General features: G+C 43.7%; 2 protein-coding genes across 3 annotated transcripts in view; one reads left to right on the forward strand and one right to left on the reverse strand.

Moving 5' to 3' along the window:
• The window catches only part of LOC149322014 (transitional endoplasmic reticulum ATPase-like), a 30,923-nt gene extending 24,614 nt beyond the window's left edge, over nt 1–6,309 (forward strand). The window contains exons 15-18 of the mRNA XM_089533104.1: nt 1,964–2,093; nt 2,310–2,468; nt 2,673–2,824; nt 5,256–6,309. Coding sequence (XP_089389230.1) covers nt 1,964–2,093; nt 2,310–2,468; nt 2,673–2,824; nt 5,256–5,364 — 550 coding nt within the window. The 3' untranslated portion in view covers nt 5,365–6,309. The remainder of the gene's footprint in view (nt 1–1,963; nt 2,094–2,309; nt 2,469–2,672; nt 2,825–5,255) is intronic.
• Nucleotides 6,310–7,221: 912 nt separating this feature from the next.
• On the reverse strand, nt 7,222–19,756 carry PTGER1 (prostaglandin E receptor 1). Of its 2 annotated transcripts, XM_089506723.1 has the most exons (3): nt 19,673–19,756; nt 10,261–11,119; nt 7,222–9,092 (listed from the first exon to the last, which is right to left on the reverse strand). In XM_089506723.1, the coding sequence occupies exons 2-3, from the start codon at nt 11,086–11,088 to the stop codon at nt 8,838–8,840; spliced, it is 1,083 nt and encodes a 360-aa protein (XP_089362849.1). In that variant the 5' UTR covers nt 11,089–11,119; nt 19,673–19,756; the 3' UTR covers nt 7,222–8,837. The 2 variants fall into 2 exon arrangements, with proteins under 2 accessions (XP_089362849.1, XP_089362788.1); XM_089506662.1 differs by lacking the exon at nt 19,673–19,756 and having other exon boundaries at nt 10,261–11,281.
• Between the last annotated feature and the right edge of the window lie 5,134 nt (nt 19,757–24,890).

Consider the following 24,890-nt stretch of genomic DNA (forward strand, 5'->3'; position numbering starts at 1 on the left):
TGACTTTTGCCTATTTCAGCTCCAGACCTGATTCTGAGAGCGAGGCTGGCTACTGACCAACCCTTTGGAGTGTCACACATTAACAGTTTTCAGCCAATCAGAGAGAGGACTGGAGAGTGGTCACCGCCTCCGCCCTCAGGAAGCGCTCTCTCTCTCTCAGCCCCCGACTCCCTCTTAAGTCTAGCTTTCTTAGACTTATGCGTACTTCCTCAGATGCATGGGAACTGTAGTTCATTGTGGCACCAGAGCTCTTTCTCACAAAACTACAATTCCCAGGGTTCCCTAGCACTCAGCCAGGGGCAGTTAAAACGGTCTCAAACTGGATTATTTCTGCAGTATGGATTGGACCTTGAGCATTTTTAATAACGAAGGTCCAAAACACACTGCAGAAATAATCCAGTTTGTGACCGCTTTAACTCTCCTGGCTCAGTGCTAGGGAATCCTGGGAATTGTAGTTTGTTGTGGCACCAGAGCTCTTTTTGATAAAGAAGGCTCAATGTCTCACAAAACTACACTTCCCAGGGTTACCTAGCACTGAGCCAGGGCAGTTAAAGCAGTCTCAAACTGGATTATTTCTGCAGTGTGTCTTGGACCCAACTCAGGCTGCATCTTCACTCCAGACTCCAGACACAATCCAGTTTCATACCGTTTTTACTGCCATGGCCCAGTGCTATGAAATCCTGGGAATTGTAGTTTGTTGTCACACCAGAGTTTGCTGAGAGAGAAGGTTAAATGTCTCCGAAAACTAGAATTCCCAGGATTCCCTAGCACTGAGCCATGGCAATTAAAAGGGTGTCAAACTGGATTTATTTCTGCAGTGCGGTTGCAGCCTAACACATTTCTGTTTGGCACAAAGCTTCCTGAACCCCCTTCATGTCAAAATAAATATCTTAAAAGGACTGAAAGATTCTTTGTTTGGTTCAATGGTGATTTTGAGAGTTGAACTAAGTTACAATTATTTTTATTCAATTATGTTTACGTTTATTTGCAAAACATCCGCCATTTTAACATTATGGGAATTTTCTTAGAATTGTGACTGAATATTCCGTGTGATCTGGGGGGATTCAGCGGGTTTTGGACAAACATTTTTGGGAATTATCTCCGAGGCTTGTTGGCAACACTGATGGTAAGGGTTTTACTTCTTCCTCCCTTGGCAGTGGCTCTGCTGTTAGTCCTGTCATTCTGAGGCAAACAAGGCACCCAGCATGTGATCTGGGCACCTTATCTAACATTAAAAGCAAGCAGCTGCAAACCATCAAAGCAAAAGCTTCACTGTTCGGTCCAGGAACTGGCCTAGACATTAAAATGGTGGTATAAACTGTTTGCCACAGAAGCCCCAAAAGGTGTTTCAGAGGAAGGCAGAATGAGGCTGCCCTTTGCAAGCTCCAAAACTACACACGAGAGAGAGAGAGAGAGAGAAAGGAGGGGGCTGGTTCCATAAACCTGCCTGGTTCCAGCAAGGGCTGATACTCCCCTGATGCCCTCCTTTGCCAGGGCATGTCCTCCCTTTCTCTCTCCTGTCCAAGAGGACTTCCAAAACTCCCTCCCTCTTCCTTCTCCCACCAGCTATGCCCTTCATTAGAGGCTCCATTAGAGGAGGAAAGAATGGGGGTGAGGGAAGCGTGAGTGTATCTCTTTAAGAAGTCTCTCCCAGGGACAGCAAGGCAGCTTGGGAAATCAGGAAACCAGATGCATCTGGAGGCTTGCATTTTCACACAGCAGCCATTATGTAAGAGGAGTCAATTTGGAAGCAAAATGGAAATGTAAATCAGGTAGTTTTGCTAATTTACTTATTACCTGATTGACCTCACATTCTCCCTGGATTCTCTTCTGATTGCATGCAGCGTCATGTGATAAGCAGCTGCAAATTTCTCCCTAAGCCCGGGATGACCCTGCATTGTCACCCCTTTAAACTTCCAACTTTGCCCCATGTGATAATGTCCTCTGTCTCTTTGGCTCACAGACCTGACATTATTGACCCAGCCATCCTCCGTCCAGGGCGCCTGGATCAGCTCATCTACATCCCATTGCCTGATGAGAAGTCTCGTGTGGCTATCTTGCAAGCCAACCTGCGAAAGTCACCTATTGCCAAGGTCAGGACTAATGCTAGTTAAGGGTCAAAACTAAGGGAGGGAATTTGAAATGGTGTGGCAGTAAAAATGGAGGGGCTGGATTCTGAACTCATCTCCTGGACTCCACTTCCAAGTGCTTTCCAAGAATGCCTTCAATGAAAAGGTTTCTTTAAAGGGAAAATGTTTTTTCTGTGGTGGCAATGTTACTCTTGTATCCCATATCTCTTTTTCCAACAGGACGTGGACTTGAATTATCTAGCTAAGATCACTCGTGGCTTTTCAGGGGCTGACCTCACTGAAATCTGCCAGCGGGCCTGCAAGCTGGCCATCCGTGAGGCCATTGAGATGGAGATCAAGGCAGAGCGGGAACGCCAACGTGCTAAATATGCTCCCATGGTATGGGAACTGGCTTTCCTACCTCTCATCTGGGTCTGGCCAAATTCTTTGCCACAGTCTTAAGCCCTGCTTTGGCCCTTGGCATTAGCTTCAAGAACTTTTACAGTCAATGAGCCATCTTAGGGTCATTGCATTGCATTTTTATTGAGCTATGGTGCTTTCAAGGACATGACCTGATGGCATTTTTTCTGCCCTTTGCATCAGGATGATGATTATGATCCTGTGCCAGAGATCCGCCGTGATCACTTTGAAGAAGCTATGCGCTTTGCACGCCGTTCAGTCAGCGATAATGACATACGCAAGTATGAGATGTTCGCTCAGACTTTACAGCAAAGCCGTGGTTTTGGAAATTTCAGGTACCATTGTTTTCCCTCTCACCAGTGCTAGCACAGCAGAAAAACTTGTCTTTTCCAAAGAGATAAACTTTTGCTTGACTCTGATACAGGCTGGAATGCAGTTATGTGAATGCTCATATCTAAAAAATACTAAGATGCCACTAGCTTGGGGGTGAGCAAAGTGCAGTCCTCCAGATGTTGTGGATTGTAGCTCCCAGCATTCCTCATCTTTTATTATGCTGACTAGTGCTGATGCAAATTGCACTCCAACCATATCTTGATAACTGCATGATATTCATTCCAGCTTGTCACATGGATTTGAGAGGTTTCCACAGAAGAGAGATATTATTCATTAAATGTACACTTCAGGAGGGCTGTCAAGGTAGTGCATAAGATAAAACAGAGCATATTGTACCTAGGCTAATCCAATGGTACTGTGGAGAAGAGTGTCTGTCACAACATGGAATGCTTTAGGAATTCTTTTGTAGTTGGATGTTATTGCTACCAGCCAAAGACCTAGGGCCAGTACAGATGGACCTAAAGGGGTGGATTGACACCACCCCTTTGAGTGCCCGATTGGGGACATGGCAACCACATGCTGCAGCCCCAAGCTGGCATTTTTCCAGCCCAAAAAGAAGTGGCAAAATGTCACTCCTTTTTGGGGTGGACCTCCCCCCTTCCACCGCAGTGGTGGCTCTTCTGTGCTATTGTGGCGTGCAGCATCTGAATGCCGTGCTGCCGGAGCGCCACAAGACTGCCTGCTGTCTGGTTAGGCGGGCGGTGTGATGCTGGCTTGGAGGCGGTGTTGGGGCAGATATAATCTAAGCGCCATGCTCCAAAGCCGGTGCTTACTGCCAGTCTGTTTTGGCCCATAGTTTTCTCACTGTTGTCAATTAGCCCCGTTTTCTAATGAATTGTTTTTATGGGATTTTGTGGGCCAGAATCCTCAGTGCACTCTGTTTTTATGTAACTACATAGTAAATTCCAGCCAAACTCCCCAACACCCGTTCCCATTACTAGTCAGCAACCACTGCAATTGACAGGATCTGTTCTCCTGTTGCTTGGGAAGTGGCTGACTAATGTTTCCACCTGCTCGGACAAACAATCTGCCTTGCAACAGGGAGAAACTCATACTCCCCCTTGCAGTAGATATCACTCTTTCAAGGGGTGGAAGGAGAACCTCAGTCAGCTGTTTGCTAAATGACAGGGGAACTAGATTTCAATTGATCACAGTTGCTTCTGAGAGTAAGTGGGGATTGGGAAGCCTTCATGGTCCCTATGTACCCAAAAACATGGGGATACGTAGGAAACATGAATACAAAATGGTCACAAATGTGTAATTCTTGATTACACATTTATAAATACCAAATAGGATTCCAGCCATTGTCCGTTTTGGTATGCCATTTTACTATATTTAGCTGGTCATTTAATTGTTGACTATTTTGAGATCTTTAAAATGAAAAGTGCTGTAAACATGTTTTAAATGATTCTTTCAGAAAATCATATAAAACAACGCAAACAGAAGGGGAGAGTCTGCAATAAATGTGGAATGCTTTTTCATGATTCCAACCGCTTCACTCCATCTCCCCTTCCCCACTGGTGGTTTCTCATTTTCCTGGGATTACTCAATCAGCATGTTGTGGCTGCCAACCATGCTCAATCTTTATTTAGAGGGTTTCCCATTCCTAGGTTTCTTCCCCTCAAGTTTTTTTTTTTTTTTTTTTACTTCTGCAAAGTCTGCTGATACCTCCCCTCTTATGCATTGATGGTTCCATTTTGTCTACATAAGCTAGGGAGGTGGGTAACTGCAGGAGGCTAGGAGACTTTGGATTGCATCATTAAAATCTAATATTTTTTGTTCTCAAATCCCACCTCACCACCTATACTCTAAGGGGTAGAGGGAATTTTTACCATGCACCCCTCACCCTTGGCATTTTAGGCCCAGGAGAAACCTTTTTCAAAAGCCCATAGCATGAGGAAAATGCCCCCCAAGCCTTTAGAGGGCTTTTTGGGACAGACTTTTTGGAAAAAACATTTTGACCCCTGGGGGGCTTAGGGGACATGCGTAAGTCATAGGTCACACTTTGTTCACCCCTTAGATCAGCAGTGGCACTCAGAGCCTGAACATCAAAAACAGAGAGAAGATTCAAAGTAATAACAGCAATAAAAGAGCATTCTGAAAACACTGTTGGCCTGATCCAATTGCCCACATGCCTGAACTGTTTTTTGTGGAGGCTGCAGACATGCACTGGATGCATATCTGAAAGTAGCCCTGAGTGAAAACGCAGGCTACCTGTGTTGTCTGGCCTGGCTACTGTCACTCAGGCTTGGATGTACACACAACTAGTTGGCTGCTGACATCTTGTTTATTCCTGACTGTAACTGGATCATGGCCCACATTCATTGAATGTTAGTTCCCACAGTGAACTAACACTGCTCTTTCTCCCCACAGGTTCCCATCTCGAAAGGAGAGCAGTGGCGGCGGCGGGGGTGGCAGCAGTGGCAGTAGTGGCCAAGGAAACCTCTTCCAAGAGGAAGGTGATGATGATCTCTACAACTGATAGTGCAAGAAACGTTGACTTAACTTTTGCTGGAGCTCTTAGTCCTGTATGTTCATAGTTCTTGTGCTCTTTAATATAAGAACTGGTGCTTGAGGCCCAACAACCAGAGCACACCCTTGTCACATATCAATTGAGATACTATTTTTGACAAGCAAGGCCTGGTGCTTCCTCCAATGGTTTCCTCTTGGCTTGGCCACGGCAGGAAGCTCTTAGCTTTTCCAGCACTTCTGCTTATTGGATGTTAAGGCAGTACACATGGCAGCCACCAGGGTGAGCCACAACACTGAACAGCTGGTGGAAAACCTCCATCACTAAATTTGTCATGCTAGATCAGATCAAAGCATTTCAGCAACAACCAGTTAGATGCTTCTCAAAAAATCAAGAAACAGCATGTAAATCTGTCCATTTATCACCACCACACCATCATCTCATGTCAAACTATTCCACACTACGTGAAGGGCTCTTGCAGCACCTTTCAGACTGTGTGAAAGTAGTTGTAACATTAGCTTTCATAGATTTGGGTCTGCTGGAGTCAATAGACCAAGTCTATGAAAGTTTATGCTACAACATCTTTCGCACAGATAGTCTCAAAGGTGGTACAAGATCCCTTTGCATACTGATATTCCAAACTAACACGACTATACCTTTGAATTCTATCCCACACTAATTCCTGTTCCTTACAGTATATTTGTCTATCAGTGACCCCTAGTTTAGTCAAAGGGGTCCACACTCTTCCAGCAAGACCTGCTTGCTAGCCAGCCCAGCCTATTGGCCCTTCTTCTCCCACTGCTAAGTTAGCTTTCAAGGCCCCCATCACGCATGAAGCCAGGGGATTCCAGTTTGTGTTTTCAGGTGACAAAAGACTTTGAATGTCCAGTAAACTGACACCATGCATGTCAATTGTACTGGGAGGAATCTATATAATAAAAGGTGCCAAGCAATCCATGCCTCAGCTGCATTGTGCTGATCTGGGGAGGGGCACAACCATGGGATGGATGTGGCTTCAGCATCAACCACAATGTTTGAATCATGAGAGGTGGACCACAGGACTACCTCCCCCACCCATTCTCTTCTGTCTGGGATGATGATGCCAGAATCTACTGTTTGTGGCATACAGGTGTGTAAATGTGGCTTATAGATGTGTCTCTTTTTGGATGGAATGCAAGGAACTGTTATCTAGCATAGTATCCACTACCAGCAGGTACTGCTGCATACAGGCAGAGAGGCAGTTCAGAAGTTGTAGTTCCAAGGTGAAGGGACACGGCAGTGCACTCTGTCCATTACCATTTCATTCCCCTTCTGAGCCAAGATGAGCTAGTTTGTCAATGTTTGAACTGTAAAGTCGAAGGCTTTCATGGCCGGCATCCATAGTTTTTTGTACATGGCCACATAGCCTGAAAAACTCACAAAAAACAATGTTTGAACTGTTTTCCCTGCTCTTTCCTCTTCCAACTGGTAACCAGCAGGAGCAGTGACAGCCTCTAATGGGGCTTGACAGCTGTAGAAAGTTTTGGGCATGTTGCAAAGGTCTAGACAATACCCTCATATACCATGTGGAGAAAAAAAAACCCAGATGTAGAAGGTGACAATGGAACTGCATGGCTGAAGCCTTACACATACAGCAGGTTTTGCTGCTGGACCGATTTGCCAAATTTCAACTTGGTTTGGTTAAGGCCCGGCCAGTACACACTCTCCAAACCAAACCAGCAACCACCCCATAGTCCAGACTAGCCCCAGGAAGAGCCGACAACAGGCAGAGTGATCCCAGGTAAACGCACTAAGGCATGGGCAGCTGACAGCAGAAAAGTTGGGACCAAGTCAGTGACACAAAAACAAATCAAGCATAATCAGCCAGGATACTCTTCATATTCGCTTTATTGCAGAGCGCCCAGCGCTAGTGAACAACTTTCTTTGGCCAGAGTACTGGGATGCTCCAAGCCCAACTCCTCCCATTCCATGGACCCTGCAGAGCTATCTTCTCTAGAGCTTTCCCATTAGCCCTCTGAGCACAGCATAAATGCCCAGGAGCCAGCATCCCAGAGTACACAATCTGGCAGCACCCAAAGGGCTATCAACCAGACCAACCTCTCTGCAGAGGTGCAGGGTTTTCAGCAGCCCTCCATCTGAGCGAAATGCATGCTAGACTCAATAGCCTTTCTCCCACTGTGGATCTATTGGAAACTCAGCACTGTTTATCACTGTGGTAAAGAGCAGTGGCATAGGACTCCACCAGAGGTGTGAAAGCCATTTTCTCCAGAGTCCAAGCCCTCTGGGTGTAGGAAATGTTCTCTAAGTATTTTTTGGAGAGCACATTTCCACCCTTTTCACTACCCACCACACTTATGCAGGGGCTTTCTGAAATTCCTATACTTGCATATCGGTACAGGCCACCCTAAACCATCACCCATGTGCCCTAAGTGTTGTTCTCACCAACATATCTTACATAGCACCTATCACAGATGTGAAAGAGGGCACTAAAAGGACACATATTGGATCAACTTGCTTCTGCTGCAGAAGAGAGGCTGCAAAGTGGTATGCCAGGCTTTCTATGCAGAGCATAGAAACTGAGCAGCCTCTCCACGGAAATGTGGAAAGGACTTGATAAGCCCTGTGTGATCCATCATAGCATGGGAACAGATGCAACAAAATGCTCAAAATATCCCATCACCTGCAACTGGAAGATAAAATGCCTGAACCAAGAAATATAAGGAAGATGCTCTCTTGGGGTCACCTTTTGGATCATCACAGCTGTCTTCTTGCCTTGGAACCAAACCACAAAGGACCCTTGCTCCCTGGAGAGGTTGCAATTGAACCCTACAGGGGAATCAGAGATGGCATCCTGCTCTAGACCAACATCCTGCTACTTTAGACCATGGCACTAATAATCATCAAGATCTCCTGCAAGAGTGCATAACTTGTATCAAGAAGCATTTCATGCAGTTAATATGTACTGAATCATGGTGCTTCTCTCCATCATTGCTAGAAAATGTAAAATTGCTTTGCACTGAGTCATTACCATTGGTTTATCCAGGCAAGAATGAGCTCCTCTTGAGTACTGATGGCTTTCCAGGACTTGAAATGGAGCTCCTTCCTACCTCTGCTTAACTGGGGGTGTGAGGAATTGAACCTGGGACATTTTGATATCAAAACATATGCTCTACCATCACCCAGTAATGGTCTCTCCCTACAAAAGGATTGTAGCATTCCTTAGCAAGTCACCTCAATATGTTCAGTGCCTCTCATTCACAGGAAAGTCCCAATTCAGCAGATAGCATGCTCTGTTCTGGGCCCCATGATCACTCTTCTTGTGTAAAGTAAACAGATTTCCATAACAGCTATTGTGTCACCGGCTATAGCACCACCAGGCAAGAGCCCTTGATTCTGAATCTCAGGGAGACTGTTCTGCAAGAACACCAGAGAGGCCCCAGCAAGGCCAAGTTCTCCTCATATGGTCTTTAGCAGTCCAGCTGGCACTAGATGCGGCCAGCAGCAACACTGCGCTCTGAGCTTTGGAAGGAGCTGGCCTCCCAGCGGTCAAAGCGGAGTCCTTTGGCAGCAGGGCGACGCAGAAATAGAGCAAGTAGCTTGCGCAGCACGGCACGCCGCAGCAGGATATACACCCAGGGGTCCAAAATCTGGTTCCAGGAGGCCAGGCGCACCCCAAGAAACAGCAGCTTATCATAATTCAGGTCTCCATGGGAGTTGCTCACTGACAAAATGACAAAGACCTGGGAATAGAAGAGAGAAGGACCTGTAGTGAGAGGCTAGTACTGCAGGAGTCCTGTAGCATCCTACCATCTCCCATGACCCTAAAAACATGGAAGCAGAGGAACAGCTATTTCCTCCAAACACAACCATGCAGTTGAATCTAGTAGTCACTCTGACACCTCCACCCAATAAGGCTACAACAGTTTCCTAATAAGGACTTCCCAGTTCCTCAGAGCTCAGCTAAGGGAAGGGAGCTTGGTTCATTTACCGCAGCTCAGGAAAGAACAATAGGAATCAAAAAGATCGCCTTGGTTGATCTGCTTGGAGGGGTTCTCTTGACTGGACCAGTGGAACATGATTCACCTAGCCCACCACACACTTCCCAGCCAATGAAAAGAGGGGGTTGGGAAAGGTGTACTTAGACCAGGGGTGGGGAACTGCAAAAAGAAAAAAAATCCCACATTTTTTAACAGTTGAAAAAATGGCCTTACATTTACAAGCCCACCTCCTAACCTCTACATGTCATAAGGGACCGTTTCACCATGTTCTGGAGGCCTTCCTGGGATATTTTAGGTCCAAGAAAGAGCTTTTTAAAACCTTCAGTTTAGTCCTGGGTTAGGAAAAATGTGTTTGGGGGGGAAAAAGAGGAGATGCCAGAAAGCCCCCACCAGCCCCAAATGGGCATCAACCACTCCTTTCCAGAGACTCCCATGGATACTGTGGTCTGTGGATATATTATTTATGTATTTATTTATTTATGGGATTTATATCCCACTTTTCTCCCAAAATGGGATTCAAGGCAGCTTACAAAAATTTAAAAGGATAAAACTAAAACACTAAACACAAAAGCTAAAAATAATAATAATTAAATAATAATACTACCAAAACGTAAGTTAAAAAACAGCATAGTTAAAAAGCTATTTTTAAAAAGTGAACATCTGGATGGCAGAAACACCACAGCTTTTCTAAACTAGGATCCTCTCAAGGATTACATCTTCCCTGACCAATCCAATGCTTCATTAAGATGCTTTCTACACTCCAGGTATCCCTCACTTCTAACGATCAACTCTAAAAGACCTCATGAAGCCTCTCTGATGCTACCATTGCAGCTCCCCTCCCAGATCCCTTTTGGGAATTCCATCTTTTCAGCTGCATTTTGGGCCCTTCTCCTCCCCGCCATCAACTCACCAGCAAAGGGCTCCAGCAGATGCAGGAAACCACCATGATGCCCACCAGCTGCACCACCATTTCAATGTCGTGAGCCTTGGCTCGGCGCTGTCCACATTTGCGTTGCCCACGGAGGCGAGCCCGCACCAGGATGAGTCCGCTGAATGTGTTGCAGAGGAGGGAGGCAAGCAGTGAGGCCAAGCCCAGCAAGGAGAAGAGCAAGGCAAAGGCCACCTCAGGCCACGCTTCCACCTTCTGCACCTTGATGAAGCACCATGTGCCTTGGGCCTGGACAACGTAGCTCCCAAAGCTGCAGAGGGGCATCAGAGCAATAGCTAGAGCAGCAGCCCACAGTCCCAGCAAGGAAAGTTTTGTCCGGCTCGGGGTGATCAAACCAGCATGCAACAATGGACGAGTGATGCCCACGCAGCGTTCCACTGCCATGATAAAACCCAGGAAAAGAGGGCAGAGTCCAAAGAATACCATAGAGGCCCCAAAGAACTGACAGAGGGATCCAGAAGGGTCCATGGCTGCCCAACCACGCCGCGTGGCATAGAGGCGCAACACAAAGGAACCTGGGATGACATGGCCCGCTAGGTCAGTGATCACCAGACTGCTGGCAAAAAGCAGGAAGGTGGCTTTGGAGCGGCGTCGAAAACGGGAATAGGATTGTATCAGGATAACTAGGGCCACAATGTTGGAGACGGCTCCCAGAGTCATAGAAAAAATGGGGGCAGCAGGTGAAGAAGCACTTGGGGTCTTTGCCAAACCTGTGTAGCTCAAGGAGTTGTTCACCGAGTGGGTGGTTGGAGGTGCCTGGGAAGCATTGGGAGGATGGATGGCAAACATCCTGTCAGTGGATGCCTCCAGGCTCAGGCATCTGCCAGAAAAAAATAAAGCAGGCATCAGTATATCTCAGATTTCAGCAGACAAGAACAGGAGAATGGGTCTGCATCTCCCTCCCCTCCTCTCCCCACACTATGCAGAACCTAAAACACAGGTGGAAATAATGCAGCCCTCCAGGTGTTGCTGGACTGTAGGTCCCAGCATTCCCACTATGCTGGCTACAGCTGCTGGAAATTGCAGTCCAACAACATCCAAACTCATGATTGCCATACCTAGTCTAAAGCAAAGAGAAGGGAGCTTTCGATTTGCTATACTGTATTATGTCTTGCTTCTCCTAGCCACCTCTTCTTTCTTCTTCCTGAATCCTTGCATTTCATGCCCTTCTTAAATCTGCAGGGCTATTAACTTTAAATACTGTACAACACCCCTAACATTTTAGCTACCTTTATTAAATCTTAACAACAACAACGGAAAGAAGAAAAAGGGGAAGAAGAACAGCTTGCAGGAGGGCTGACAAAGGGAAAAGTGTTCGAAAGGGTACCATGACTGAAAGTCAAGTTCCTTCTTCTAGCTTATTAAGATTCTGGGGATCACTTTGGGTAATTTTCTAAAATAAAAAAAGGGGAGGGGACATACATGCCTATGACCCTTCTTTTGCGTATTAGTCTGTGATCAAGAATTCTATAGGATTCAGAACCACATATAAGTAACAGATTGGAGCTGATGAAGGCGGAATTTTAAAACCCAGAAAAACTGTAATGTTTAACTTTCATTTGTACAAATATAAAACATTCTTTTTTAAAAGTTTCCATTCCCCATCCCCCCGTTACAAATGTGTGTGGGTGTATAAAAATGTGGATGTGGATTTTTTAAAAGATTATTTATAATATTAGGATTTTACAGTATAAACATGTTTAACCTAATATTACAAACACAAGAAAGCTAGACAAATTCTCTTTTGAATAAAATGGACTGTAGAAGTCATCACAATATTTAACAATACCAAGAAAACTGAACAGTCCCAGCCCTGAGGACAAGTTGGATGTGGTCCTGAGAACAGGCAACTACTCTGTAAAAGGTTATCAAGTCATGGATTTGCTGGGGGGTGGGTGGGAATCAGGAATCTAGGATATGAAATGCAAAATATCAAATGTCACTAATTTTCCTAACATGGACAAAGATAAAATTTGAAGCCACGCTCGGATGAATGTTATTACTAGGAACAAGCAGAGTGTCCCAAAGATAGTTGTAAACATTTTCCCCCAAAGTATTCTTCATCCTGAAAATAAAGTAAGAGTTGTGGAAAAAGAAAAGCATGTAGTTGTATCTTAAGATGAAAGATAGCTGTAACATTTTATGTTGTTTATAAAAATGTCCCTGCCATGCAGGAAATCTCAACCAAGGCATCCCCGACAGATGGCCATCCAGCCTCTCTTTAAAGACCTCCAAAGAGGGAGACTTCCACTACACTCCGAAAGAGTGTGTTCCACTGTCGAACAGCTCTTACTGTCATTAAGTTCCTCCTAATGTTGAGGTGGAATCTCTTTTCCAGCAGTTTGCATCCATTGTTCTGAGTCCTGTTCTCTGGAGCAGCAGAAAACAAGTTAGCTCCCTCCTCAATATGACATCCTTTCAAGTATTTAAACAGGGCTATCATATCACCTCTTAACCTTCTCTTCTCCAGGCTAAACATACCCAGCTCCCTAACTTGTTCCTCATAGGGTATGGTTTCCAGACCCTTCACCATTTTAGTCGCCCTCCTTTGGACACACTCCAGTTTCTCAATATCCTATATAAATTGTGGTGCCCAGAACTGGACACAATATTCCAGGTGGGGCCTGACCAGAGCAGAATAGAGTGGCACTATTACTTCTCTTGATCTGGAAGAAGACAAGCCCTCCCTTCAGCCACCATCTTGAGGGAGAGAGAGGCAGGCTAGCTCCAACTGTCTGCCTGGAAGAAGACAAGCCCTCCCTCTGGTCCATCTGCCTTGGTCCCATCAGAGGGAGAATAACTGCTGGACCTGATCCCCTCCCCCCATCACCATTCCCTTCTCCTTTTGTCTCGTGTCTTTTAGACTGTAAGCCTGAGGGCAGGGAACCATCTATTATCCCCTCTGTTGTAAACCGCTCGGATTCCCAGTGATTGGGCGGTATATAAACAAACAAACAAACAAACAAACAAACAATAATAATAATAATAATAATTGATAATAATATTGATAATAATGACTATACTTTTATTGTTGCAGCCTAAAATTGCATTGGCCTTTTTAGCTGCTGCATCATACTGTTGACTCATGTTCAACTTGTGGTCTACTTGGACTCTTAGATCCCTTTCACACGTAGTTTCATTCAGCCAGGTGTCCCCCATCCTATATCTGTGCATTTCATTTTTCTGCCCTAAGTGCAGTACCTTACATTTCTCTGTGTTGAATTTCATTTTGTTAGCTTTGGCCCAGCTTTCTAGTCTATTCAGGTCATTTTGAATTTTGATCCTGTCCTCTGGGGTATTAGCTATTCCTCCCAATTTGGTGTCATCTGCAAATTTGATAAGTATGCCCCCAATTCTGTCATCCAAGTTATTGATAAAGATGTTGAATAGCTCTAAGATGCAAATATAAATTCACTTTGAAGCTGAGTTCAAATGGATTTAATTCCCTGAAATGTGTGTAAGATTTCATGCAAACAATGCCCTCCTACACTTGTCTACTCTGACGCAAGACCCACTGAACTCAAAGGACGTATTCCTAGGTATATATAGGAGGGCTGCAACAAACAATCACTTTCTGCATGCCATTTCTATAGCTATAATTCTCTCCTATAGGGAAGCCAGACCCAGAGCTAACTTCATACTTAGACAGGTAGCAGGTGCAAGGGGGCAGCCCTCCGCCCCATAGGAAGCTAGTCTGTCTTCCTTCAAAACTAGCCTGAAGCCTCTAAATTTGGTAGAAAACACTATCCCATCAACAGGGGGCCTTTCATACTACACAATTATAGCTCTATAATTTTATGTTAGCTGCCAGGATTGGCAGTTAACATAACAATCTCTGTAGATTGTTCAGAGATACCAGAGGAGCTTCCTGGCTAAGAAGTCCAAAGGTCCTTCCCTAACTCCAAATCCCAGGATTCCATAGTATGAAAACATTGTGTGGAATCACAATGGTATAACCGGGTAGAGTTAAAGGGCCCCATGTTTGAAATAAGAGTCCATCGACCATCAAGTTGACTCCGATATATGAAATGGGGTAGGGGAGTGCACACACAGACCATTTTTGTCTTATGCAGTAACGTGTCTGGGACTGCATCCGCACTACAGAAATAATCCAGTTTGACATCACTTTGACTGCCATGGTTCAATGCTGTGGAATTCTGGGAAGTGTAGTTTGTTGAGGCACCAGAGCTCTCTGATAGAAAAGGCTAAATGTCTCATGAAACTACAATTCCCAGAATTCCATAACACTGAGACATGGCAGTTAAAGCAGTGTCAAGTTGGATTATTTCTGCAGTGTGGATGCAGCCTCAGTCTGCCAGTGGGAAATCCCATTTAGCTCAATGGAACTTACTTCAGAATAGATATGCATATGACTGTGCTGCCAAACTGTTAGAAAAAGCAGACTTTGGGGTTTCAGCTTCAATATCATATTGAGCTTTCCCCACTCCCCTCTCCTCATGCTCTACTATTTTACATAACATCTGACATGAAGACAAGTTCTGATTAACTCAAAAGCTTGTTGTGTGATCTGAGACATTTTCATTGGTCCTAATAAATATGTAACCCTATTGTGGTGGGCTATCTACTCCTCCAACCCCACAGTAGACCAATACAGCTACCTGTCTGAAAGGTGAGCACATGTTTCTCAGTATGTAGAGATCTTGTTGGCAACATGCTCAAATGCATCTGAGGAAGTAGACCTAAGTCTAGGAAAGCTCATGCCAACTTCTTCTTTTAGTTAGGCTCAAAGGTGCTACAAGATCTCTCTACATACTGATTCTACAGACTAACACAGATATATCTTTAATTCTACCACATGTTTCTCAGGCTGACAGAAGGCAGCAATCTAAACAAATGCACTAGTAGTAGAAGCAAATTGCATTAAGCCACAGTCATCATTCCTCCTTTTGCAACAGGGAGTGGTGTGTGTGTGTGTGTGTTTAAATAAGCAGCAAATCTAACAAAATAAAATTGTTCTTTCCCTCTTTCTTGTTTTAATTCCTATTGTCTGGCTTTAATTCCTATTGGGCTATATTCAGATCCTGATGAGACTGAGTCATTTCAACTTCTAAGACACAATGGCTCCTGCTGGTCTTTGTGAAAAGAGGACAGAATCCAGGGGTGATTTTACTTAAAAGTCAACTGACCTGAATTTGTTTACCCTTAATATCCTTTAAATGTCCTGTTGTAGTTACAATTCGGGCAGTTAAAAGTGTCTTTTTTTCCAATCCTTTCAATACATGCTCATTGGAATGACAATTAATAACTAGCTTGTGATTGCTAGTTCCTAATCAGACTAGTGGAATAAAGAGTTGGGTTTCTATCTTCCCTACAAGGGTGAGTTGCAGGTAGATCAAGATTCACTACAACTTTGGCTGCTTTCCTGTGGATCATCAAGCATTTCTGACTCCCAGTTGTAGCCACATCCTTCCCTCTCCAAATTAAGCTACTGCAAGGAAAGAATGAAGGAAGGGGGAAAGAATAGGAGTGGATTTTTGTGGGCCTACACTGAGATTATTTATTTATTTACTTCATTTTTATGCCACCTTTCTGCCAGAAAGGAACCTAGTTCTGGTACTGGGGAAAAAATATTCCGGGATTGAAAGCCCCTCAGATGTACTCTACTCCTTAATTATGACTGTATGTCTCTTCCTCTTAGTAAGCCCCTTTTTGCCCAATGACAGAGTATTTATAAAAATTTCTCTCATTTTATTTATTTATTATTTACTTATTTCATTGGTATGCTGCCTTTCTCCCAGAAAGGACCCAAGGTGTCTCGCAGGCAAAAACATGTTTCAAACATCACAATAAAATTTAAAATAAATAAAATGATTTTTTAAAAAATATAAAATTACATAAAAATATACAAAGAACAAAAGACATAACTAAAACACTTCTACTCCATAAAGGCCACCCTGGTATCATTATAGGTGGAATGCCTGCTTAAATAAAAACCTCTTAGTTTGGTGTGTAGGAGAAAAGGGGGGAAAGAAGTAGGAGAATAAGAAAAAGGAAATATGGCAGCAGCTTTAAGATTAGCTGGTTTTTATTTTAGCATGAACTTTTGTGGCTACAGCATAAGCTTGCATGGATATGAGAGACAGTGTGAAATAGTAGCTTCCATGAACACTGGACTATGACTCTGGCAGACCCGGGTTCGAACCCCTGCTCGGTCATGGAAGCCCATTCAGGGACCTTGGGCAAGTCATATTCTCTCACCCTCCTCTGAACAAATCTTGCCAAGAGAACCCATGTTTATGGTGACCTTAGGGTCACCATAAATCAGAAATGACTTGAAGGCACACAACAACATTCATGGATATAAACCTGCTTCTTCAATCTAAACCCAGTACCACTTACAGTTACCTTTGTTTGTAGGGCTCCTATAAGTTGATTAACAACAATCATTTTGCCCTTGGTTTCTGCTGGTAGAGCTTGATGCTTATAGTAAAAATAAAATAGACCCCACGTACTAGAAGCCTAGACTTTGAAACATATGCAAATGCTTCAGTTTTTTAAAACTGAAAGTGGCAACCACTAGGTAGGAGGCCTTTCCCCCTTTTTTCTTAGAATTCTGCTTGCCATAGAGAAAGGGCTTCTTCTGAAATGATGCCTGCACAACACATGTCTGCACAAGACACGTCTGAACTTTTTCAGAATAAAAGTAGATATCTTGCTTTCAAAGTGTTGTTTTTACCTATTTGCAGATTTAATCAATTAATAACCTAAAGCATGCATGATTATCTGACTGCAACCCTAATACACATAGCATAAAGATACTGTAGTACAGGAGTCAATAGGTGGTACCAGGCTACCAACATCCATTATCTAATGCAAATATTCCCTATTAGACACAGAACATAATCTAACAGTCCATTTTGCTCAAATCTACAATACCTTCCCTACTGAGATGGGTCCTCTCCAAAGGCCCATCTTCCATTTACCATGGCAACAGATCATCCTATTCCTTTGCCCTAAATTTAAATAGCCACCAGTTTTTGCAACTGTTTGCATAGATGAGGATCCCTGCTCATCTGGATGTGCTGACCCCTGCAATTTCCCCCAAATGCATAGTCTGTGGTATTTCCAAACTAGACTTTTAGTGTTCAATACTCCAACTTTATTAATGGGATTTTAAGGGGAGTCCAGATGACACTGCCTTTGATTTGCAATCTTTCCCATAGCCTTTTTCATCATTTTTCTTAGCACAGAAGGGGCTCCCAAACTGAAGACTCCAACTATTATGAAAAGACACTTTGTAATCCCTGTCCAGCCATGTAAACCCACTGGGTAACCTTGGGCAAGTCACACTCTCTCAGCCTCAGAAGATGGCAATGATAAACCCGCCTCAAATGAAACTCGTCAAGAAAACCCCATGATAGATTTGTCTTAGGCCTGCCATAAGTCAGAAACAACTTAAAGGCACACAACAACACGAAACTAGTTCTAGCTTCTCCTCTTTAACAGTTTTTTGAAGGAAAAGAAAAGAAAGAGTATGCATCTACACTGTAAAAAAATAGTGCAGTTTGACATCACTTTAAGTGCTGTAGCTTCATCCAATGGAATCCTTGATTTGTTCTTTTTGCGTCTTTCTCCATCTCTGCCAAAGAGAGCAAGCACCTCACAAAACTACAAATTCCAGCATTCTGGAGGATGGAGCCATAGCAGTTAAAGTGGTATCAAACTACATACTTTCTACAGTGTAGATGCCCCCAGATTGAGGGGAAACAGAAGGACTACAAGTGGAAGAAGTTTATCTGTATCCATTAAACATCCCACCAACAAGGCAGAGCAAGTGCAGAATAAAAGCCTCATTTGGATGCAACCAGAAAATCCGCCGGGACAATAAAAATAGACATACAATGTCTTTTGGCAGCACCTTTTTTTTCTGGAAGCGCCCTATCTATAAACATGGATTAGAGAGTGGCATAAAGCAGATTAACCAAACAGAAGTAATGGGAGCTGGGCGATGTTATCCAGACCCATCCCAAACTGCTCCCGTCCCATTTTGGGGGAACGTATGACAGCAGACAACGCCAGATGACCCTCCTTTGGTTTATATCACTTTATATCACTCGCCTCGCATAAAGTTCAGCTACTGCTTCAGCTAGTCAGAGTCACTAGCAGGGATTATGTGGTCTCTCTACATCTGCCACCATAAATCATGGTGGTCATCATTGCCGTTGTCATCATCTTTATGGATACTCTGACTTTCTTCCAAAACTGGGACTGAAGGGGGCAAGTACACATGGAAACACCCAAAGTCCTAGCCACATTAGTCTGGAAAATCAGGATGCAAAGGGATCTTGGAGCACCTTTGGAACTAAGGGGAAAAAAGAAGTGGCAGCATGAGCTTTTGTAGATTTAAGTATACTTCCTCAGATGCATGAGGTCGGGGATGCTTTGATTGTGATTTCCTGCACGGCAGGGGGTTGGACTGGATGGCCCTTGTGGTCTCTTCCAACTCTATGATTCTATGGAGTGAAGTGGAAAGGAAAGGCCCTCATAATCAGAATACTGTACCCATCAGAGTGACCAGATGTCCTCCTTTTCCAGGACAAGTCCTCCTTTTCAACCTTTTGTCCAGGGGGTGTTTCCACATGTCCTCCATTTGGAGCACGACAAAGAAGCATGCATTTTCCATCTTTGTGCAAGGAGGACATGTGGCCCCCTGTGACAGAGGAACAGCCACAGAGATGCAAAGCCTGTGGACATGGCCAGCTGCAGCAGCAGGAGCCTCCTTCCTCCCCTGTCATCCTATCTGTGCCTCTGAAGAAGGAGGCGCAAATCTAGGAAAGCTCCTGCTGCCAACTTCTTTCTTTCAGCAAGTCTCCAAAAAGTTTCCCCATGGCAAAGTAGCACGATCCCTCGGCATGAGGAAAACTTTGGCTCTCCCTTCCCCTTCCTCAGCTGCTGCTCTGCAACCAAAAGGCAACCTGCTGAGTCCACACTGGAGACGTAATCCGGTTTGACACCCCCCTGGCTCCACACTATGGGGTCTCTGGGATTTGCAGTTTCGTTGTGGCCCTAGAGCTTTCTGACAGAGAAGGAAGGCTCAATAGCCCAGAAAAGGACAAATCTCAGAAGAGTTCCATAGTATTGAGCCAAAGCAGTTAAAGCGGTGTCAGGCAGCATTAATCCTGCCAGTGTAGAGGCAAAACCAAAGGTGCGTCTTTATCAGCCACAAAAAGACCCCCTGCAAATCCAAAAATGCCATGATGGCAGTGAAAGCGGCATCAAACCGGATTATTTCTCCAGTGTGGACGCAGCAGCTAAGAGGGGCTTCAGCCCTGAGCCCCCCATCCCTGCCATCCCTGGCCTCAGCCCCCTTTCTGTCCTGGCAAGAGCAGAGCTACCCTCCGGAGGAGCTCACCTTCTGAGCTGGAGCTGGGCTGCCACTTTCTCCTGCTGCGATCCTCGCCTGGAGTTCCACCCAAAGCAGCTCCTGCAGAGCAAAGTCCACTCCCTGCTTCCTTCCCTTGCGCTCCGCTTCTGCCTCGCCTGCCTTGCCTCCTCCGAGAGATATAGGGGCTGGGAGGGCGCGCTGCTGCCGCTAGGGGGCGCCAAAGGGAAAACCCGGGCTGGATCCCCCACTGGAAGGGAGCCCTGGGGAGCTGGGGCTGGGGCTAGGGGCGTCACTCACAAAGGGCCACACACCTGCTCCCCAGACACCTGCCTTTGAGCAGGAACAGCTCAGGCTTTCACCCTTTTGGGGTCCCTTTAAAATCCTGAAGTGAGTGGGGCCAGGCTCAGGGGCAGGACCAGGGTCTTGGGCTTGGGGTTTTTTTCTTAATTAAAATTTCAAATAAAAATACAATTTCATTTTTTATTTTTTTTAAATAATTTTTAATTTAAAAAAAAATCTTTTCAAACAAAACATTTTACCAACTTTTAAAATTCGATTTATATATATATATATATATATATATATTCATTATTTTAAATGATTAAAAAATCATTCCAGTTTTACATTTTGAATTTTAATCATGTCACGTTTTTAACTGTCTCGTTGAACTGTTGGTTTTTTGGTAACATGTGTTTTGCGTATTTACAGCGTTTTAATTTGGACTGTTTTAGATTTGTTAGCCACCTCGAGGCCCTGTATTGGGAGGAAGGCGGGTATAAATAAACATTATCATAATAATAAATTTTCTTTAAAAACATCCCATTTTACCAGGTGTTCCCTGTCTAAGTGCACGGAACACTTGGTAAAGAACATTTATTATTATTATTATTATTATTATTATTATGCTTATTTATACCCAGCACAGTAGGCTGTGAATACTGTGGTTTAAAAGTAAAAATGTAGCTGTGCTAGCATGTCACAACTATTACCACGATGTTCAGTGACCTATGGGAATTACAGTTTATGAGTAACATGAGTGCAAAAAAACATGACTAAGGATTCTGAATGGTGTAGTATGGGAGAAGGTCAATGTGGGAGGGACACCATGCATTACCATATTGGGTGACACCAACACCAGTGATGCCACTGGCTAGTGCCAGAGGTTTGGGGATATGTGTGGGAGAGGCTTGAGAAGACTATTTCAGAACTGAAACCCATCCATATTACAGCAGCCCCCTCTACAGATTCTTTATCCACAGATTCAAGCATCCACAGCCTGAAAATGTTATTTTTAAATACATACATTCCAAAAAGCAAATGATTTTGCCACTTCATGTAAGGGTCACCATTTTACTACGTCATTGTATTTAATGGGACTTGAGGATCCACAAATTTTGGTATTCATCGGGGGGGGGGGGTCCCAGTGGATACCAAGGACCCGCTGTATTCCTCATTGTTGTTGTGCGCCTTCAAGTCATTTCCAACTTATGGCAACCCTAAAGCAAACATGTCATGGGGTTTTCTTGGCAAGATTTATTCAGAAGAGGTTTGCCATGGCCTCCTTCTGAGACTGAGAGTACATGAGTTGTCAAGGGTGCCCAATCGCCTTCCTTTTCCAGAACATGTCCTACATTTCAACCTTCTGTCCAGCTGGAGGAATTCCAAAATGTCCTCCATTTTGAGCAGACGTAAGAAGCATAAATTTATATTCATATGGATGGGCGTGTTTTAGCTTTTGTTTGGTCATGTCCTACATTTTTCTTGAAGGTCCTCCATGTTGTGGTGCCTTGCCCTCCTTTGCAGTTAGACAGGATGACCAGATTATTATTATTATTATTAAAATGTATTTATAAAGCGCTGTAAGTTTACAGAGTGCTATACCTACTGAAATACAATTACCTACAAAATGCAATTACTAAAAATTACTAAAAACCCAATGTGTCCTAATCACAAAAGAGGACACGGCACCACAAAATGTAGGACATTCAAGAAAAATGGAGGACATTCCAAAACAAAACTAAAAACACTCGTAGAATTGTAAATTCGTGCTTCTTTTTTTTAATAATAATATTTATTGAGATTTAACAAAATATAAAATATAAAAAATTCTTCTGTATACATATTTGTATTTGTATTTATATTAGATGAGAACCTAAATTCGTGCTTCTTAAGTCATTGGCGGCCATTGGGAAAGTCCTCCTGGAGAGAAAGTTGAAATGTAGGACACATCCTGGAAAAGGAGGATCTCTGGTCACCCTGGCTGAGAGTATGTGACTTGCCCCAGGTCACCCAATGGGTTTTCACAACCGAGTCAGGACCTGAATGCCTAAAAACCATCAAGGACAGAGTGTCCAGACACATTCACCAAACACACATGAGTGACTATAGAAGGGAGGGATGCTGCAAGCCCTAAAACAGCCACAAAAACACATCTCCAAGAAAACACCCCTTTTCTGGCTAGCCACGACTGCCAAGTTAACCAGGCAGAGGTAATTTGAAGGGAGTGATGCAACAAGCCAAGAAACAACAACAAACCAACCAACCACCACAAAAACCACATTCCAGCACCCATTTTGGGCAAAACAGCTGTGTTTTGGAAAATAATCCTGAACATCCCTTTTCTTGCCAACATACCAATCAACTGAGAGCCAGCATGATGTGAGAGGCTCCAGGGTGCATCTACACAAGAGAAATAAGGCAGTTTTACACCGCTTTAACTGCCATGGTTCCCTCCTACAGAATCCTGGGATTTGTAGTTTTGTGAGGCACCACAGTCTGGCAGAGAAGGCTAGAGACCTTGTAAAACTACTAATCCTAGGTAGGATGGATCTACAGTCTTATTTTTCCAGTGTACAGGCACCCTGGTGTAGTGTTTGAGTGCTGGACTATGACTGAGGACCAAGGTTCAAATTCCTGCTCAGCCATGGAAACTCACTGGGTAACCTTGGGCAAGTCACACTCTCTCAGCCTCAGAAGAAGGCAAAGGCAAACCCCCTCGGAACAAATCTTGCCAACAAAACCCTGGGATAGGTTCGCCATAAATCGGGAATAACCTGAAGGCATGCAACAACAAGCCAATGAAAGTCATTCTTTTCTCATGAACAGATTGAAGGACTTGAAAAAGCAAAACAATCAAACAAAAAAAACTTCCAAGACACAACAGAAACCAAACGCCATTACCTGTTTGAGGCAACAACAACAAAAAAATCCCTATTCCAGAAATAGTTCTAACCAAGAACACCCAATTTCTGGCTAGACAAGCAAATTCTGTGTCACACATAACAATGGGAGCGAACAAAGCAAAACAAAGGAGTACAAAATGAAACAAAATATTTGCTGAAGCCAATTGTCAATACCTGTTCTGAGCACACAAAAAAACTTTATTCCAGAAAAATTCTTATGCAAACACTCCAGCTAGCCACACTAACCAAATGCAAGAGTCATATGTGAATATATAGGAACTTGTAGCACCTTGAGCATTGGTAGGCACAGGCTGCTGCCACACTGCAGAAATAAAGCAGTTTGACACCACTTTAATTTCCATGGCTCAATGCTATGGAATTCTGGAATTTGTGGTCTGCTGAGGCACTAGAGATCTCTGGCAGGGAGGGTTAAATATCTCACAAAACTACACATCCCAGAATTCCATAGCATTGAGTTGTGGCAGTTAAAGTGGTGTCAAACTGCTTGATTTTTGCAGTGTGGACGCACCCTATGTTTACCTCATCAGATACATCCCAGGCTATGGAACCTTTCTCCTAGTTAGTCTCAAAGGTGCTGCAAGATTCCTTTGTATGCTGATACAGATGAACACAAACATGTCCTTGAATATGACTAGATGTGATCGATGTTAACACAAAATTCTACATACCCAAAAAATGTCCTAGAAGGGGCTTTGCCATGTGGTTTCTGTGGAGGCTTTTTAGCTTGTTGTATCACTTCTATATAGTTCTATGTGACTGCTGTAGTTGGCAGCTGGATAGGTGGAAGGTGATGTTTGGGACGGTTTTCTGGAATATGTTTGTGTTTTTTTTGCCCTGGACAGGCAACAGGACGTGGGGTTTGTGGTGCTTTTTAAAACTTGTGGCAACATTCCCATCCAGTTGTGTGTTATGAGTGAATTAATCTGGTCTGAATTACTCAGAAGTTACCATTCCAGATCATTTTATATTCTAGATGGTTTTGGGTCATTATGTAATTAATAAAATCATAATATATGAGGCGTTTCAGCTCTAAAATATTATTCTCAAATGCATTCAGTACACCTCAATGCTTCTGGTATCAATCTCTTTCAAAAATGGCCTGTTCTAGCATGCTCCATTCCAGCTTTTACCCAGTTCCCTGTAGAAGGATTGTTAGGAGCAATAAAAACTGCAAAACTCCTCCCTATTCCTTATCCTGCTATAGGGAATCAAAACCCCTTAATGGTAACCTACGGAGTCTTTTCAAAGTTGTTGCTGCATTATTATTCACAAATGCTGGTTTCTTGCAGTTAGACATGCAATGAAAGAGAAAGGTGACTGACAGTACAGTGTGTGTGTAATGCACTACAGTTGTCCCTCCATATCCACGGATTCTTTATCCACAGATCAACCATCAACAGCTTGAAAATATTGAAAAAATATATACATTCCAAAAAGCAAATTTTGATTTTTCCATTTACATAAGGGACCCAGTTTACTACTTTTGTTGTTGTAGTTGTGTGCTTTTAAGTTGATTGCAGCTTATGACAACCTATCATGTGGTTTGTATTTAATGGGACTTGAGCATCCACAGGTTTTGGTATCCACGGTGGGTCCTGAAACAAAACCCCAGTGGATACCAAGGGCCTGCAGTATTTAAATCAGATGGGAATATGTGGCTCCCATTTGTTATTGATTACAACGCACATCATTCCAACTCTGCTGGGTAGGACTGATGAAAGCTACAAACTAACAACATCTGGTTGGCCACAAGTTTCCTGCCTTATTTCATTCTTTCATCACTCCGACTGAAAGAACCTGTGAAGAAACCTCATTGGTTCCTCCCATGTATGGACATCTGGGGTCCACTCATACTATAGAATTGTAGCACTATCATTTCACTTTGACTGCCATGGTTCCATCCTATGGAATCCTGGGATTGGGAGGGGCCTTTGGAATCCTCATTTGGAGAGCTCCTTCTCCTCTCTTCTGACCAAATTACAAGTCCCAGATTTCCATAGAATAAAAGCATAGCAGTTAAGGAATAATAGCACTATATTTGT

The sequence above is a fragment of the Sceloporus occidentalis genome, unplaced genomic scaffold, assembly GCF_023333645.1.
Source record: "Sceloporus occidentalis isolate IW3139 unplaced genomic scaffold, rSceOcc1.0.p SCAF_1, whole genome shotgun sequence".
In the NCBI taxonomy this organism is placed as follows: domain Eukaryota; kingdom Metazoa; phylum Chordata; class Lepidosauria; order Squamata; family Phrynosomatidae; genus Sceloporus; species Sceloporus occidentalis.

Coding starts and splice junctions, on each gene's coding strand:
- PTGER1 (XM_089506662.1), bottom strand. CDS start 11,145: ATGCCTGCTTTATTTTTTTCTGGCAGATGCCTGAGCCTGGAGGCATCC. Junction 9,093..10,260: donor TCTGCTGGAGCCCTTTGCTG/GTGAGTTGATGG, acceptor TTCTATTCCCAG/GTCTTTGTCATTTTGTCAGT.